This window comes from Alosa sapidissima, chromosome 24 (assembly GCF_018492685.1).
Source record: "Alosa sapidissima isolate fAloSap1 chromosome 24, fAloSap1.pri, whole genome shotgun sequence".
In the NCBI taxonomy this organism is placed as follows: Eukaryota; Metazoa; Chordata; class Actinopteri; order Clupeiformes; family Clupeidae; genus Alosa; species Alosa sapidissima.
In genome coordinates this window covers 9,671,716-9,687,043 of record NC_055980.1, presented here as the reverse complement: position 1 = coordinate 9,687,043, position 15,328 = coordinate 9,671,716, and the positions used below count along the sequence as shown (strand labels likewise).

Here is a 15,328-nt window from a genome sequence, read left to right as displayed (position 1 = left end):
TCCTCAAACTCAACACTTCAAAACCATTAAAAAAGTTACACAAAGTTCACTTTAATGTTATTTATCTTCTAAGCAACCTTAAACAGATATAACTGTTCGACAAGTTTCAACAAAAGTAATAATCCCTCCTGTGATAGAGCACTCCTTGCTCTATTACAAGTGGCATCCCACAGCTGTGATACAAGACAACCATGAATGGGGAGGTAACATCTCACTGAGCGGCTTACACAGCCCACATACACAATAGGCAGGACTGAACTGAGTCAATCTGGAGTTGGAATGGGGACATCTGAGCAACCACTTCGTAGGGATGCTGTGAATCATTTTGGTTTTCCTCACCGAATGCAGTCTGTACGGTGGTGGCCATCATGAAAAGACCACTGCGCATCTGCCCTGAAGTGCGTAACCGCAGGCAACACGACTAATGACTGTGCCATAGTCCTGAAAGACCCGAGGATGTCTACTACACAGAGTTCTGGTCACAGAGAGGAGGGGGGTCACACCGCTCCCTCCACTTGTGTCACGTCTTCCTCCCTCTTGACGTCAGCCACTGATGGTTCTGGGGTGTCCACCTCGGTGTCCGACGGGCAGGAGGTGATGGGCATCTCCGCTTCCACCTCCTCCACTTTAACCTTCACAGCAATTACTGTTAGGGGAGCGGGTGGAACAGAAGATAATGTACATTAGAGAAATTTAACCAATGAAGAAATGCAGACACCACTAACTTATGTATACACACCCACACAGTGATGCAAGTTAAGCGGTCATATTGAAGTTGAAAAATCCAGAGCTGGCTAAACTCTGGAAGAATCTCTGGGCCTCTGTATACGGTTTAAGTTTATATTAAGTTTATATTATTTCAGGAGTCATATATGAAATGTCAACTATGTATCCTCTTAGTAGTGTACAAGACTGCAAATCCCTAAATAGAATGGAAGAATACTGTATCGAACTCCCATGGGGTTTTTAAAAGACCACGGGTAAATTAAATCACACATACTCTCCTCCGTTGGCTCCTCCTCTGGTTCAGTCTTCAGGTTCATAACTTGGTCGACTGCCTCTTGCTTGTCTGAGGATGGGTCCTCCATAGCCTGGTCGACTGACTCATCCTGCTTGTCTGAGGAAGGTGCATCATCCTGCTTCTGGGGTTGTTTGGGTGGTGTGGTGGAGCTACTCTTCCTTTTCATGGTCCTTTTCCCTGAAACACATCAAATGTTAAGAACAACTCCACACTGAATCAACTATTCAACCACTGACTATTTTCCATTTTGCCATGTACAGCTGGGCAAACTAAAGTTGGGAACATCGATCACTCAAACTCATCAAGTCATTCAGACCATTTATAATACATAAGCTTGAGTGGAAAATCAAAATGATTCCGATGGAATTAGGCCCACTAAAATTGTCCCCAGCATGTCCACACCACACCATTATGTTCTGTCCACAAACAGTGTTTTGAAGTGTGAAACAGTGTTTTTGGACAGTGCTTTAAAGCACTGATTCAGAGTTCAGAGAAAACCAGATCCATTTCTGCTTGCGCCATCTTCCTTGAAAACACCCATGGAATGTGTAAGCATACCAACCACATACACAGAAAATGTACCAACAAAGGGAAATCACTTTGAGACTTCTGAAGACACAGTGGTGCAGTAGGGTTGGGGATGAATATATTGCTTGACAGTTAGTTGTGCTCTTAAGTTTACATACCCTAGCAGATTTTTTTTTCCCAAAAGATTTGCAAGAAGAGGTGTGTTTTTGTGTTTGTTTTAATAAATGGTAAGAGGTCTTATGATAACTCTAGTTGCTACTAAAGTAGGAAACAATTATAAACACATTCAGACTTACAAATCATAAAAATGAAGGTTCTTTTTAAGAACTGCTATTAAATCCCATCCACTTCCACCACAAGCAGGCTGATATGAACTCACGTTCGATGCTGTCAGGCTGTCTATTACCTGGCGCAGACTTACTCTTTTTTCCTGAGTATGGTCTGTTAGTCTTCTTGCGCTCCTGCCCCTGCGAAGGTTCTGCAAAGAGGCCAAACACACCTACATAAATTTTCAATATTCATTACACATTATCTACTACCACATCCATCAATGGTTATCATTCATTTTTCCCCTAGATAGTCAAAACAGGTCAGTAGTTTCCCATAAGCTGGGACAAGAAACACACAGCCAAATGTTTTACAAACTCTCATGTTACATAGTACTTAAACAATTACACTTTATACCTTTGTATTCAAAATGAAAATTCCTTTTGCAATTGTAATTCCTGAATTTCCCCTTGGGGATCAATAAAGTATCTATCTATCTATCTATCTATCTATCTATCTATCTATCTACTCTTTTGGGCACCACAATGCTGATGGTTTATCTCTATGACGCATGCTTGATTGCTGCCAGGTATGTGTATTTAAAAAGACTACATTACACCATCAAAGCTGATCTTTCCGAAACCCAACACAACATAAGCCTAAGGGACTGATTGTCATCATCTGCAGAACTATAGGCCTTTATCACGGCAGCCGAAGTAGGAAGTGAACAGCCCTGTTCCTGTGTGAGCACAGGTGTTTCTAATTAAGTGTCAGATTCGGCCACAGTTACTTCAACCAGAGGCCTCGTTAATGTTTTTAGGAACACCTGTGGTTTGCCTGCCAACAGGAAATTGAACAGCCCTGCTTCAGCTGCCCGTGGGCTGCCGTGATAAAGGCCTATTGCATTCACCACATGCATGCGCTACAAGTACCTATAACATATGCTATATTATAAACAGGTGCTGGTCATATAATTAGAATATCATCAAAAAGTTGATTTATGTCAGTAATTCCATTCGAAAAGTGAAACTTGTATATTCATTCATTACGCACAGACTGATGTATTTCAAATGTTTATTTCTTTTAATTTTGATGATTATAACTGACAACAAAAAAGTATTTTTTAGAAATGTTGGCCAACTGAAAAGTATGAACATGAAAAGTATGAGCATGTACAGCACTCAATACTTAGTTGGGGCTCCTTTTGCCTGAATTACTGCAGCAATGCGGCATGGCATGGAGTCGATCAGTCTGTGGCACTGCTCAGGTGTTATGAGAGGTTATGCCCAGGTTGCTCTGATAGTGGCCTTCAGCTCTTCTGCATTGTGGGTCTGGCCTATCGCATCTTCCTCTTCACAATACCCCATAGATTTTCTATGGGGTTAAGTTCAGGCGAGTTTGCTGGCCAATTAAGAACAGGGATACCATGGTCCTTAAACCAGGTACTGGTAGCTTTGGCACTGTGTGCAGGTGCCAAGTCCTGTTGGAAAATGAAATCTGCATCGCCATAAAGTTGGTCAGCAGCAGGAAGCATGAAGTGCTCTAAAACTTCCTGGTAGACGGCTGCATTGACCTTGGACCTCAGAAAACACAGTAGGCCAACACCAGCAGATGACATGGCACCCCAAACCATCACTGACTGTGGAAACTTTACACTGGACTTCAAGCAACATGGATTCTGTGCCTCTCCCCTCTTCCTCCAGACTCTGGGACCTTGATTTCCAAAGGAAATGCTAAATTTACTTTCAACAGAGAACATACCTTTGCAGTCCAGTCCTTTTTGTCTTTAGCCCAGGCGAGATGCTTCTGACGCGGTCTCTTGTTCAAGAGTGGCTTGACACAAGGAATGCGACAGCTGAAACCCATGTCTTGCATACGTCTGTGCGTGGTGGTTCTTGAAGCACTGACTCCAGCTGCAGTCCACTCTTTGTGAATCTTCCCCACATTTTTGAATGGGTTTTGTTTCACAATCTTCTCCAGGGTGCGGTTATCCCTATGGCTTGTACACTTTTTTCTACCACATCTTTTCTTTCCCTTCACCTCTCTATTAATGTGTTTGGACACAGAGCTCTGAACAGCCAGCCTCTTTAGCAATGACCTTTTGTGTCTTGCCCTCCTTGTGCAAGGTGTCAATGGTCGTCTTTTGGACAACAGTCAAGTCAGCAGTCTTCCCCATGATTGTGTAGCCTACAGAACTAGACTGAGAGACCATTTAAAGGCCTTTGCAGGTGTTTTGAGTTAATTAGCTGATTAGAGTGTGGCACCAGGTGTCTTTAATATTGAACCTTTTCACAATATTCTATTTTTCTGAGATACTGAATTTGGGGTTTTCATTAGTTGTCAGTTACAATCATCAAAATGAAAAGAAATAAACAGTCTGTGTGGAATGAATGTATACATTATACAAGTTTCACCTTTTGAATGGAATTACTTAAATAAATCAACTTTTTCATGATATTCTAATTATATGACCAGCACCTATATATGAGAAACTACATGAAATCTAGCTACACAATGCCACTGGCTTTGTCCTCCCCATACCTTGACTGAGAGGTGGCTGAAGCTGGTAAGCATGGAGCTCGCACCAGCCAACTGGGTAGATATCTGGAGACTCACAGTCCACCCATTGGTCAAACTCGGATTCCCAGCCGTCGAAGTGCAGGAGCAGCAGGCGTCCCACGCAGCGCTCGACAGTGGCTACACACACCAGCCGCGGCTCCATCAGGTCTACAGCCTCCAGCTTCATGCCAGGGATGTAACCGTGGCCCACCTCATCCTGGGGACAAACAAATGGCGTGACATGCAAACACATGACACAGCTGGGGAACTCACACCCCTCCTGTATCTAGCCAAGAGATGCTAGAGAACGCACGCACGCACGCACACATTAACTACGTAAACTAAATATTCATTGAGGAGCTCTCAAAGCACTCACAGTGTTGAAAAGCCTTTTAGGAGCAGCTACTGCACACGATTCTGCCAGATATGTATCCCAAGTGAAAGTTGAAGAGTCTTGACCTGTTAGAATTAAAAAGAAGTATAAAATAAATAACCTAATACCCATGTTTATTCTGATTATTTAGGTCTAGTTGGTTTAAAAACTGTATATTTAATGATCTTCTATAAAAACACCTCTACTTACGGCTTCATCTAAAGCCAAATGCATAAAGTTTCAAAGACAATGCTCTGTTACAACCCTTAAGTCAGTTAAGTTTTCAGGGCCGGATTCAGTTTAATATCGTTTGGGACATTCTACCCAGCTAAACCAAATGGTGCTTCACCTCACATGACCATGAGAGAGGTGAGCTTTACCAGGAGGAACGGTGAGGGGGATGTTGTTCTTATCACAGTATCCCGTGGGCAAGATGGCATGCGAACTGGCATGGTAGCAGAACCAATCAGAGCCATCGCCGATCTCAACACCATCAATGCCCACCATGATGTAGCCATCCAGAAGTACCTACGACAAGACACAAGTACCACACAGCTCAGAAATACGGTTAAATATGATAACATTTCAGGTACAAAAAGAATTTGCTTTAAAATATTTTAATGAAACACAAGGAGACTACACTAAACCTTGAAAAGATACCAATTTTTTACATTGTCTCATAATGCAAACCCTTTTTTAAAAGGCAACACAATTTGCTATGCAGAAAATAACTATACTATTCCCAGCAGGTCAAAAACCATGAAAGCAAAACACTTTCTAGCGGTTTGACTGAAGGAGAAGTGACCAACCTTCCGCACGGTTGCTACACAGATGTTCCCCAGATTCAGAGGGTCAATGGCCTCAAGCTTCATCCCCTCCTCAAAAAAGCCACCTTCCATGTACACGGTCCTGGGCTGAGACACATACATGCAGTCAGTATCACCAGTAGTCAGCCATCATACTTAGCATCACTGTGTAAAATGCACAGCATGCTTGAGCAGAGAATGCAAAACTGATCAACACTATAACCGCCTGAAGACGATTTAGTAGGGACTGGGGAAGGCCTAGGTATAGAGAGTCGCAATAGTCCAGTCGTGATGTAATGAAGGCATAGACGACTTTTTCCAAGATCTTTAAAAGACAGGAAAGGTTTGATTTTTGGCAATTACTGATAAAACCGATAAAGGCTGCTTTTGACAACAGCACAGATTTGCTTGTCAAGACAAAGTTCTGAATCAAGAATAACACCAAGGTTTCTAGCATGGGACTTGAAATATGGGACAAGGTGATCTAATTTGCTGACTAGAGTGTGTCTTGATTTGGGAGGGCCAAAGATCATAACTTCTGTTTTGTTGCTGTTTAACTGGAGGAAGTTATTTGCCATTCAGCCTTTAATATCCCCCAGACAGTCCAGGAGAGACTGTAGAGAGCCCCTAGACTTCAGTGGGAAATACAGTTGAGAGTCGTCTGGATAAAAGTGGAATGAGATGTTGAGAATCATCTGTAGTGTCAAACTGACTTTGATTTAAAATCTCACAAATCAGGGTTTAACAGATAAAGCCGTTTCAGTCCAGCACCCACAAGCAAAAACCCCTCTTTCTCTCTCACCTTCTTGAATAAACTCGGGAAACTTTCAGAAGACAACTTGCTGAGTGCTGGTGAGTGCTCAGGATATCCTATTACATATACAAATCAACAAAAGAACAGCATCTTCAAATATTTAAAACTTTACATGGTTGGGAAGCAAACCATGTTACAAAAAATAACATCGTTGACAAGGCATTCACAACTGTGTCACAGCTTACATTCATTACAAGATTTAAATAATGACCACAGTGGTGTGCCAGCAGCTCTATCCCAGGCTCAATCACAATACACATTGTGTTATCTCAGGATTTAATAGCTACCCTGCTAAAATGTACAGACCGTGACCAGTTGAGAATTCTCAAACAAAAAAGGCCCACAGCCAATCTTTCATTTTTATAAGTGGACATGTATTTATGTTTATAATGACATCTAAGGACAACATACAAAAAAAAATAAATGCGCACAACTAAGCAGAAATAGAAAGCCTAAACTGTATCCAAAGCTCCATTTACCTGCATCCTTGATGAGGTGGCCCACATTGTAAGACCAGCCTACTGGGTGCACCAGAGGGCTGTATATGTGGCACCAGAAGTCTGCGAACTCCTGGTCTTTGGCCACCTGGCCGCCCACCACGTACAGCAGCCGTAGTCGACCCCCAACCACCGTGTCCACCATCGCCAGCCTCGTCCGGCTCACCAGTGCCCGGTCCACCACCTCTACACGCATACCCTGGCGAAAGGGGCATCGCATCGCATCCGCCAACTGATCCAAGATTCAGAGACAGGTAGAGGGAGAAAAGGCAGCAAGTGAATCTATGAGTTATGGTACTTTCTTATACAGTGGGTATTTCATTTGTATATTGTGTCCTGATGTAAATAATATTAACATTGTCTGATTATCCTGTACTGTCTATTTTGTCTAATTGTCTATAATGTTGATTATATTATGCTCAGATGTCAAGATGTTAGATTATATAAATTAATTCACACCAACAGCCGGAAACAAAGTAATTCGGTCCATCAACACACTTGACCAATAAAGCACGTTTCTGAATTCCACTCTCCATAAAACCCATGAGAGAGGGGTTTAGAGCTGCCATTCTCACCGTGATGTGGAAGTCCACAGGCAGCGTGAGGGCTCCAACCAGCCTCTTCATCAGATAGGTCTTCCAGTCCGCCAGCTGCTGATGCAGAGCTGTGGTGGGGGAAGAGGAGTCCAAACATCATTATTCCCTGTAACCGCAATTTAATACCCAGAATGTGTTGTACACCATTAATTAGTATTAGACAACACCTGAGATAGATACAGTACATTCTTTGCAATAGTTTGTGTATGCAAATAATATATTATTTGCTATAATATGATTTGCTAAATGTTTTGTATGCAGTCACAACACAGCTGTAAACAAATACTGAAAGAGGAAGACAAAAAATAGCTGTGAACTAGGGAGCCTGAGAAGTTGCTGACTCACAGGGTGGGGGCACGAGTAGCTTGCTGTTTACAGCGCACCAGCCAATTGGGTGGATGTCTGCGTTGCCCAGGTTACACCAGAAGTCATGGCTGCTGTCCTCTTCAAAGCCCTCAAAGCGAAGCTTGACATTATAACCTAGTTAGGAATACAAACACACCAGTAGGCAACCATTTCTTCAGTGCAAAAAACATTTTATCAGTCTGGTTTATTTAGCAGTTGAGTTCAATGGTTAAGACCTCAGTGGAAACATTAAGTATCACACAAAAATAACAAACAGAGCCATTGCCCAGTGAAGAACATCACAGTCTCACCTGCTAGTTTGATAACGGTGGCGATCCAATAGACCTTGCCGTGGAAAGTAGCCTTGTGGTTGACAATCTCCACTTTAATACCCTCTCTGATGTCATCCCACTTGTCTGAAAGAGGAACCTGTTGACAACAGAACCCTGACGTTAATTTCTCATGTTTCAGAGTGTTGACCAACCCACCAAACAATTAGTCATTCAATCAGTCATTCATTCATTCATTCATTCATAAGGAAGGGTACTTAGAAGAAATCATCCACCTAAACCTCCAAATCATCAACCAGCTGAAATCATCTACCATAATCCACTGCAGAACCCAAAAGATTTTTAGAGTAAAACAGGAATTCATTCAAACATCAGAATCTAACTGGATCATATGACAAGACTAAAGAAACATCCCTTTAGAGTAATGGAAGAGCCTTACATGTCTAAAGGAGGACACTGATGCTGCAGGATTGTCGTGTTTGTCCAGATAACCACCCCAATCAAAACTCGGTGTTGCTGCTTGGGGAGGGACGTGGAGAAGCAGAGATATGTGTTAGAAACATTGCAATGTTTCATGACCTAGAGTAATAATGTATAAAAGGCAAATGTTTTCAAATAGTTCTTCTTGTTCTGTACATGTGGAGTGTCTAGTTTGGGTTTCTTATAGTTCTCTTTTCTGAATCTAAAAATGAGAGACAGAGAGAGGTAAATTGCTAGAGTCAAAACTGTAATGAAGGAAGACACTTTTCTCACCCTCTTTCCCAACAGCTGGAGCATCCTGTGGAGGTACCACAGGCTGGGTGGGGAGGATACCTGTAAAACCAGTCTTGTTCAACACTGTAGCTTTCTTTGTGGGCGGTTTTCCCTGTAAATATACAAAGGAACATACCAAACAAAGTGAGTTATTGACAGTTAGCAGCTAACAACTCTTTTGAAAGGCCACTGTGATATGCCACTTATGTTTTCAATCTTCAACCCAACAGGATTTTCATAGTCCACCGGAACATGTTATTTAAAGTAACTGTCAAAGTTAACAGTGGAGTGAAAAAGCTGCGCTCTTGGGGTAATTTTGGTCGGCCGGTCACTCTTGGGAAGGTTCACAACTGTTCCATGTTTTCGCCATTTGTGGATAATGGCTCTCACTGTGGTTCGCTGGAGGCCCAAAGCTTTAGAAACGGCTTTATAACTGTTTCCAGACTGATAGATCCCAATTACTTTCTTTCTCAATTGTTACTGAATTTCTTTGGATCTCTGCATGATGTCTATCTTTTGAGGATCTTTTGGTCTATTTCACTTTGTTAGGCAGGTCCTATTTAAGTGATTTCTTGATTAAGAACAGGTATTAATCAGGCATATTTGTGGCTAAAGAAATTGAACTCAGGTGTGATAAACCACAGTTAAGTTATGATGTAACATGGGAGACAAACCCTTTTTCCACACAGGGCCATGTAGGTTTGGATTTTTTTCCCCTTAATAATAAAAACCTTTATTTAATAACTGCATTTTGTGTTTACTTGTGTTAGCTTTATCTTATATTTCAATTTGTTTGATGATCTGAAACATTTATGGTGTGACAAACATGCAAAAAATAAGAAATCAGGAAGAGGGCAAACACACCACTGTACAACCGTTGTAAGCACTCCATATAATCCACTATCTCACCATGGGCAAAGATTGGCTAATAACAACATAATTAATGTTCACCTAGAACTCTGTTTGGTCACAGTGACTCTCCACACTCATTTGGCAAAATGGGAGTTGCTAATATAGTTTACCATAGAAGGAAAAACACAGGTAAGTATAAAGAGATAGAAGGCTGAGAGACTTTTGGCATATGACAGTGAGAGAGACATAATACCTGTAGTCGAGCCAAAATGGAGGACTTTTTAGAGTTGGAAGAAAAGGACCGTGAGCAGGAGACACTGCAAAATCGCTTGGTTTTGGAGTAGAAGTTACCTTTGGTGCCTGTGGTCCCACACATCTCACAGACAGCTGAGGGAGAAGGGTAGAGAGGGACTAGTAGTGAGAGGGAAATAACAACTAAAGTGTTGTTAGTGGTATGTGAAAGCAATGGCATATTCTGAGTGATTAAAGAGAGAATAAAATACAGATTATTTAAAATGGCACACAAACACTAGATATATAAAAATGGTATAAAAATCCTTCCTCTAATTTCCTTAATATCCTGAAATACTATCATCTTCCAAACACCGCACATATTACTGCGGTGCACCTATACAACCCCCACCTATCTTCTCACCTGGAAGATCTTTGTCTTTTTCATCAAATGGCTCCATTCCCTCCTCATCCTCCATGTCTTCTTCACCTTCATCCTCCTCCTCCTCATCAACATCATCATCATCATCATCTTCCTCCTCTTCCTCTGAACTACCAAAAGCCGGAGCCCATTTAGGCCCATCATCCTGAAAGAGAGAAAAACAATTAATCACCTGTCCCTTATGGAGATTATATGCTTGTATGCGCAATCATAGAGATTATACTGTTGTATGCACAACGAAACAATAGCCATAATAAAAACTGCATATAAACACAATCCACACCAAAGTCATCCAAGATGAGTTGTGTAACTCCACGTTAGATTACACACATTTGTTTAGAAGTATTCTTATGTAACCTGCCTCTCTGTTGGTGTTACACACCGTGCCACAATCCCTTGGCTGAATGCACAGACCCTGGCGCTTCCCTCTGGGGGTGCAGACTGGGCAGCCTGAGCCATGGCCACCACAGGATCTGCACGGGGGGCGGATGAACACGGTCGGCACGGCCCCCTCTTTCAGCTTCAGGCCTTTGTTTCCTTGGGTCTTGTTAATGAAGTTGGGTCTGGTTTCGAAGCAGTCCTTGCCAAAGTGCTCGTTGCACAGGTGGGAGAAGGGTTTGGCGACCCAGTTACTGCGGGTCCTCTGAACCTGTTTCTCCCATTTCTGAAAGTCCTCAGGGTCTTTGGGGAAGCGGAAGAGTGTCACATTCTGATCGTAGGACTTTCCACAGCCATATGCACAACAGCGGTTCGGCATGGTCTTCGCCTAATGCTGGATGTCAGAGGAAACATAATGAGTGTGCTAAGAATATCCTTGTGACATTTGATGACATGAATGGCTGTGTATGGAGAATGAAATAGCCTACATGAGATTAATACCGCTACTCCATTTAATGTAGACATGATACTTAATGAATGGCAAATGCAGCTTGCCTCTGTCTTCTTTAAGGCTACTGCAAGTCTTGCGTACTACAGTGGGTTAAAAAAAGTAGGTTTACGCCAAGCCTTCATCTGTGCTCAGCAGCATGAGTGGTCTCCAAGTCAGACTTTGAAGGGTGCCACATAACAGACATGGCCTTGAGAGCACCATATTTCAAACTGGTGTATGCAGGGACATTAAAAAAGACTTGCGTATGAAGACTTCACCATTTTAAAGACTTTAGCTTAACTATCCTAACACGAGAACTATCCTGCCTTCGGACGGACCATCCCCAACAATCCATGGCATGGTCTTTTTCACAGAGCATCAGAGTTCAATAAAAATAGACTGGACAGTTCTAGACACATTTAAACCCTAAGTTGTTCCAAACAACTGAATATGGCGATACATTGATATATGTTACCTGTTTTAATGACAAGTGAAACCGCCTGGATAGACATCAAATACAACTCACCTTATCCACCACTCGAAAACGTTCCAATTTCTTCTTCGACGATGTTAAAAATCGCAAGACCGTAACATAGGCTACATGGCTCAACATCGCCGCCAAGCGGTACCAGTTTGGGCATACGATCATGTTAACAACACATTGTGGACGTTTTAAGTGCACAATACACGCTATTGTCTTAATTAACGTAGGCCTACATAGTGCAGTTCTTAAAAAATAAATATGTTAGAACCAATATCTAAAGAACTGTAAGGAAATGCTATTACTTTTTCAATTTGATCCGAGACGTGCAACGTTCCAAATAGAGGTTCTATGGTGTAATGGTTAGCACTCTGGACTCTGAATCCAGCGATCCGAGTTCAAATCTCGGTAGAACCTAACTTTTGAACATGTCCTGCCGCGACCACCCACGCCCTATCATCTGCCAAAAAAGCAACTACTACCGCAGATGACTTTGTAAATAACCTACCATCATCATCACTATACATACAAATTCCCAAGCCTTTCACACTCATTGATGTAGGTTTGTGGAATTCCTGGAGAATCCAGTCTGTAAGGGAGTAGGCCTAGCCTGGTTCTTAAGTCTCAATTAGGATTGAGAGTGTGTCTGGAAAGGCTCCAGTGACTTATGACTACTTCCAGGGGCATAATCAGCAGTGAAATTAAACATAAATTGGTTCATTAAACTATACAATTATTTTCAGAGGTGCAGCAAGTAGGCCTACATCTTTCCTGTAGGCTACACAAAGGTTTTAAATACAGTTGTTTACTCAATTTCAAAGAAAATACACGTCCATAACTGTTTAACCCTGTCACCATCACAATCCACTGGTTGTGCTGAATGCACTGCTCTATCTGTCATCATAAAGCAAATTCAAATTTGCTAACAGGTTTGTCTGGATTCACCCAGGCTAAGCCTATTCCAAAGCTAGCAATACATGTCCAGGCCAAATGTTCTTGTAAATATTCATTTGTAGGATTTAGGTTTAGGCCCACTAAACCATAATTTTTCCTGAAATGTTAAATTTAAACAAGAGGCATTATCTAGCTAATGTGCATGCTTTTCAAATACAGAAATTCGAACAAAAGTCAGGTTCCATATTTTTGTTTCATTTTGTTGACAAATTGGAGTAAAATATTTTAACAGAGTAATATATAGGCCTGTGTATATAATATATTATGGAGGATAGGATATCATTTTACCCTTAAAGGCTGAATTAGGCCTACTGTCAATGGCCATAAAAAGGTACTTTTGCCATCTTTAAGAAGAACGTGTTATATATTTCAGGCTATGAATGTACGTGAACAAATCTTTTAACAAACATCTACAGAATATGAATAAAACTGGAAAGCTTGGTGTATGTAGCCTATGCATGTGGCATTCTAAATGCAGTGTCATACGGTTGACAATGTTGTTGTATCTTTAATTAATGATGTTTTTTGGGTTGCACCGTTGTTCTGTGCACTTGAACTGACACAAGTGTTTTGATCATGATTAAAAAGTTCTCTTGTGCAGGCCATTAAACCTATGCTCTCAGTCTCTATTTCCCCGTTAAATGGGTGACCCAGAGAGAGCGGTCATCATTACAGTGCAGCAGAAGAAAGAAGGGCTACTACCATGCTTGTCATAGCCCCAACACTACCAGGTGTTGCCTAGTCTGTCATTCCAAGGAGTCTGGAAATGAAGAGGCTCACTAGCTGTGACGGCCGTTGGTTGTGTGGACAGTTTGTGGTTCGTAACCAATGCATCCTTCAAATCCCATTTCCTCTGTGGCACTGGGGCATGGGTAAGCATTTTGCCCGCAACAGACTTGGAAATTCAACGGTTCTGGAGGCTGACAATAGTAGCTGTATCCAGAGCGTTGGGAAAGTTATGTCCTTAAGATTGCTGTTATCATCCTGTTTGAGTTATTTGGGTTCATCTGCCTGAATAATGCAGTACAGACTTGCCAACGGCTCACGGACAGTGTCTTCTGTGACTTGCTTTTCCTTTTTGTTTACCTGAACGACATCTTAGTGGCAGTATCCAGGGTTGAACATGTAGAACACCTCAGGGTCCTATTTGAGTGGCTTTGTGCTCATCAACCCAGCCAAATGCCAGGTTGGGTTGTGCTCCATTGACTTCTTCAGCTCCACACTTAATGCGTCCACTTTATTTGGTGCTCAAGGGAAAGGCTGCCAAACTAGGGAGGGTTCAGGTTTTCACTGACACTAAGGTGGTGTTGGTGAATCCACGCTTGTCCACCACTGACCCTTCTGATCAATGTCTGTTGACCACAAGCCTCTTTTGCCAGGCCAAGACGTCTGACCCTTGGTCATCCCAATAGCAGAGTCAACTTGCCTTCATTTCAGAGATTACAACACACATTTGTCATGCAGCGGGGAAAACAAAGGGGTAAACATTTCTGAGATAAACCAACTGATTAATGATTTCAATCAAAAGAAACACTCTCATCACACACTCAACTTCTGGTGCAAAATTATTTTCTTTTATTAGACTAAAATTTCAGTGCTCTCTACAGCCAGCCCATGCCTATTGTACAATATGGTTAGTGCAGGCAAGTATTTGACACCATTCACAGCCTCTCCTACCCTAGCAGGAAAGCATCACAGAAGATGGTGGGAGCAAAGTCCGTTTGGCACAGCCTTAAGAAAGATGTTTGTAAGTGGGCAGATGCCTGCATGGAATGCCAGCAAGTTAAAGTGTACCGCCACTCCAAGGCGGCTCCACTTGAGACTTTTGAAGTTCCAGAGAGACATTTTGATCACACAGACATGGACTTAGTGGGCATGTGTGTGCTTGCCAGCCATGTTCCTTTACTTCTGCTAGTTCTGCATACGTTGACTTCTTCCTTTTCTTTCAAGTTAGCAGACAATGCACTCACACTCTAAATACAACACCATGTCTGGTTTCAAAGCAGTCACAACAATATACTGTGGCACTTGCAGTTGCTTTCTGACATCCACCAGGAGTTTCTAATCCTGTGCTTTGCCACAACTTCCTGTATATTGCTTGTATTTGCCCAATGGCCACTTTTCCGTCTCTCAGAAACAAAATTCTACTGTTCCTGTAAATTCCTAGCAAAGATTTAACTCTGTTCTCATGCAAACACACCAGTGATTTTAAAATCTGACTATGTCTCCAGGTGTAGCGATCCTGGGTCAGGCTATTTTATAACCAAATATGCTTTAAAGAGCCATGACCCATACAAAACAGCTGATAGCTTTTGTCTTCACCACCCCACTGATTGAGGTTTTGTTGAGTTGGAAAAACATCATAAGTGGCTACAATGAATGTAATGTGGTTAGGATCCATGGCCTCTCTCCAGCTGAACTTCCTCTTCTCAACACCATGCCAGTATATCCATTGTCCTCATTTAATTTGAGACACCGTTGAACGTCTTGCTTGCTCACTGTTAAACATGTTGCTTGCCATTCGCGAACAAAGCTGGTTATCTTATCTGTGTCTTCTGTGCTGTAGCCTATGCTTTCCACCTAGCACCATGACCAAGTCTGGCTTGTCCATTTTGCACCTACCGAACTATATCTCTATGTAGTGCACCTTG

General features: G+C 42.0%; 1 protein-coding gene across 8 annotated transcripts; it reads right to left on the bottom strand.

The window, feature by feature from the left end:
- Window positions 1-31: 31 nt before the first annotated feature.
- Window positions 32-15,328, bottom strand: l3mbtl2 (L3MBTL histone methyl-lysine binding protein 2). Of its 8 annotated transcripts, none has more exons than XM_042083284.1 (18): window positions 11,308-15,328; window positions 10,736-11,146; window positions 10,357-10,519; window positions 9,955-10,088; window positions 8,850-8,961; window positions 8,536-8,615; window positions 8,118-8,235; window positions 7,807-7,941; window positions 7,441-7,529; window positions 6,848-7,097; window positions 6,357-6,424; window positions 5,558-5,662; window positions 5,129-5,276; window positions 4,752-4,834; window positions 4,358-4,592; window positions 1,929-2,027; window positions 1,001-1,198; window positions 32-646 (listed from the first exon to the last, which is right to left on the bottom strand). In XM_042083284.1, the coding sequence occupies exons 2-18, from the start codon at window positions 11,129-11,131 to the stop codon at window positions 498-500; spliced, it is 2,562 nt and encodes an 853-aa protein (XP_041939218.1). In that variant the 5' UTR covers window positions 11,132-11,146; window positions 11,308-15,328; the 3' UTR covers window positions 32-497. The 8 variants fall into 8 exon arrangements, with proteins under 8 accessions (XP_041939218.1, XP_041939220.1, XP_041939219.1 ...); XM_042083286.1 differs by having other exon boundaries at window positions 11,718-15,328; XM_042083285.1 differs by having other exon boundaries at window positions 11,769-15,328.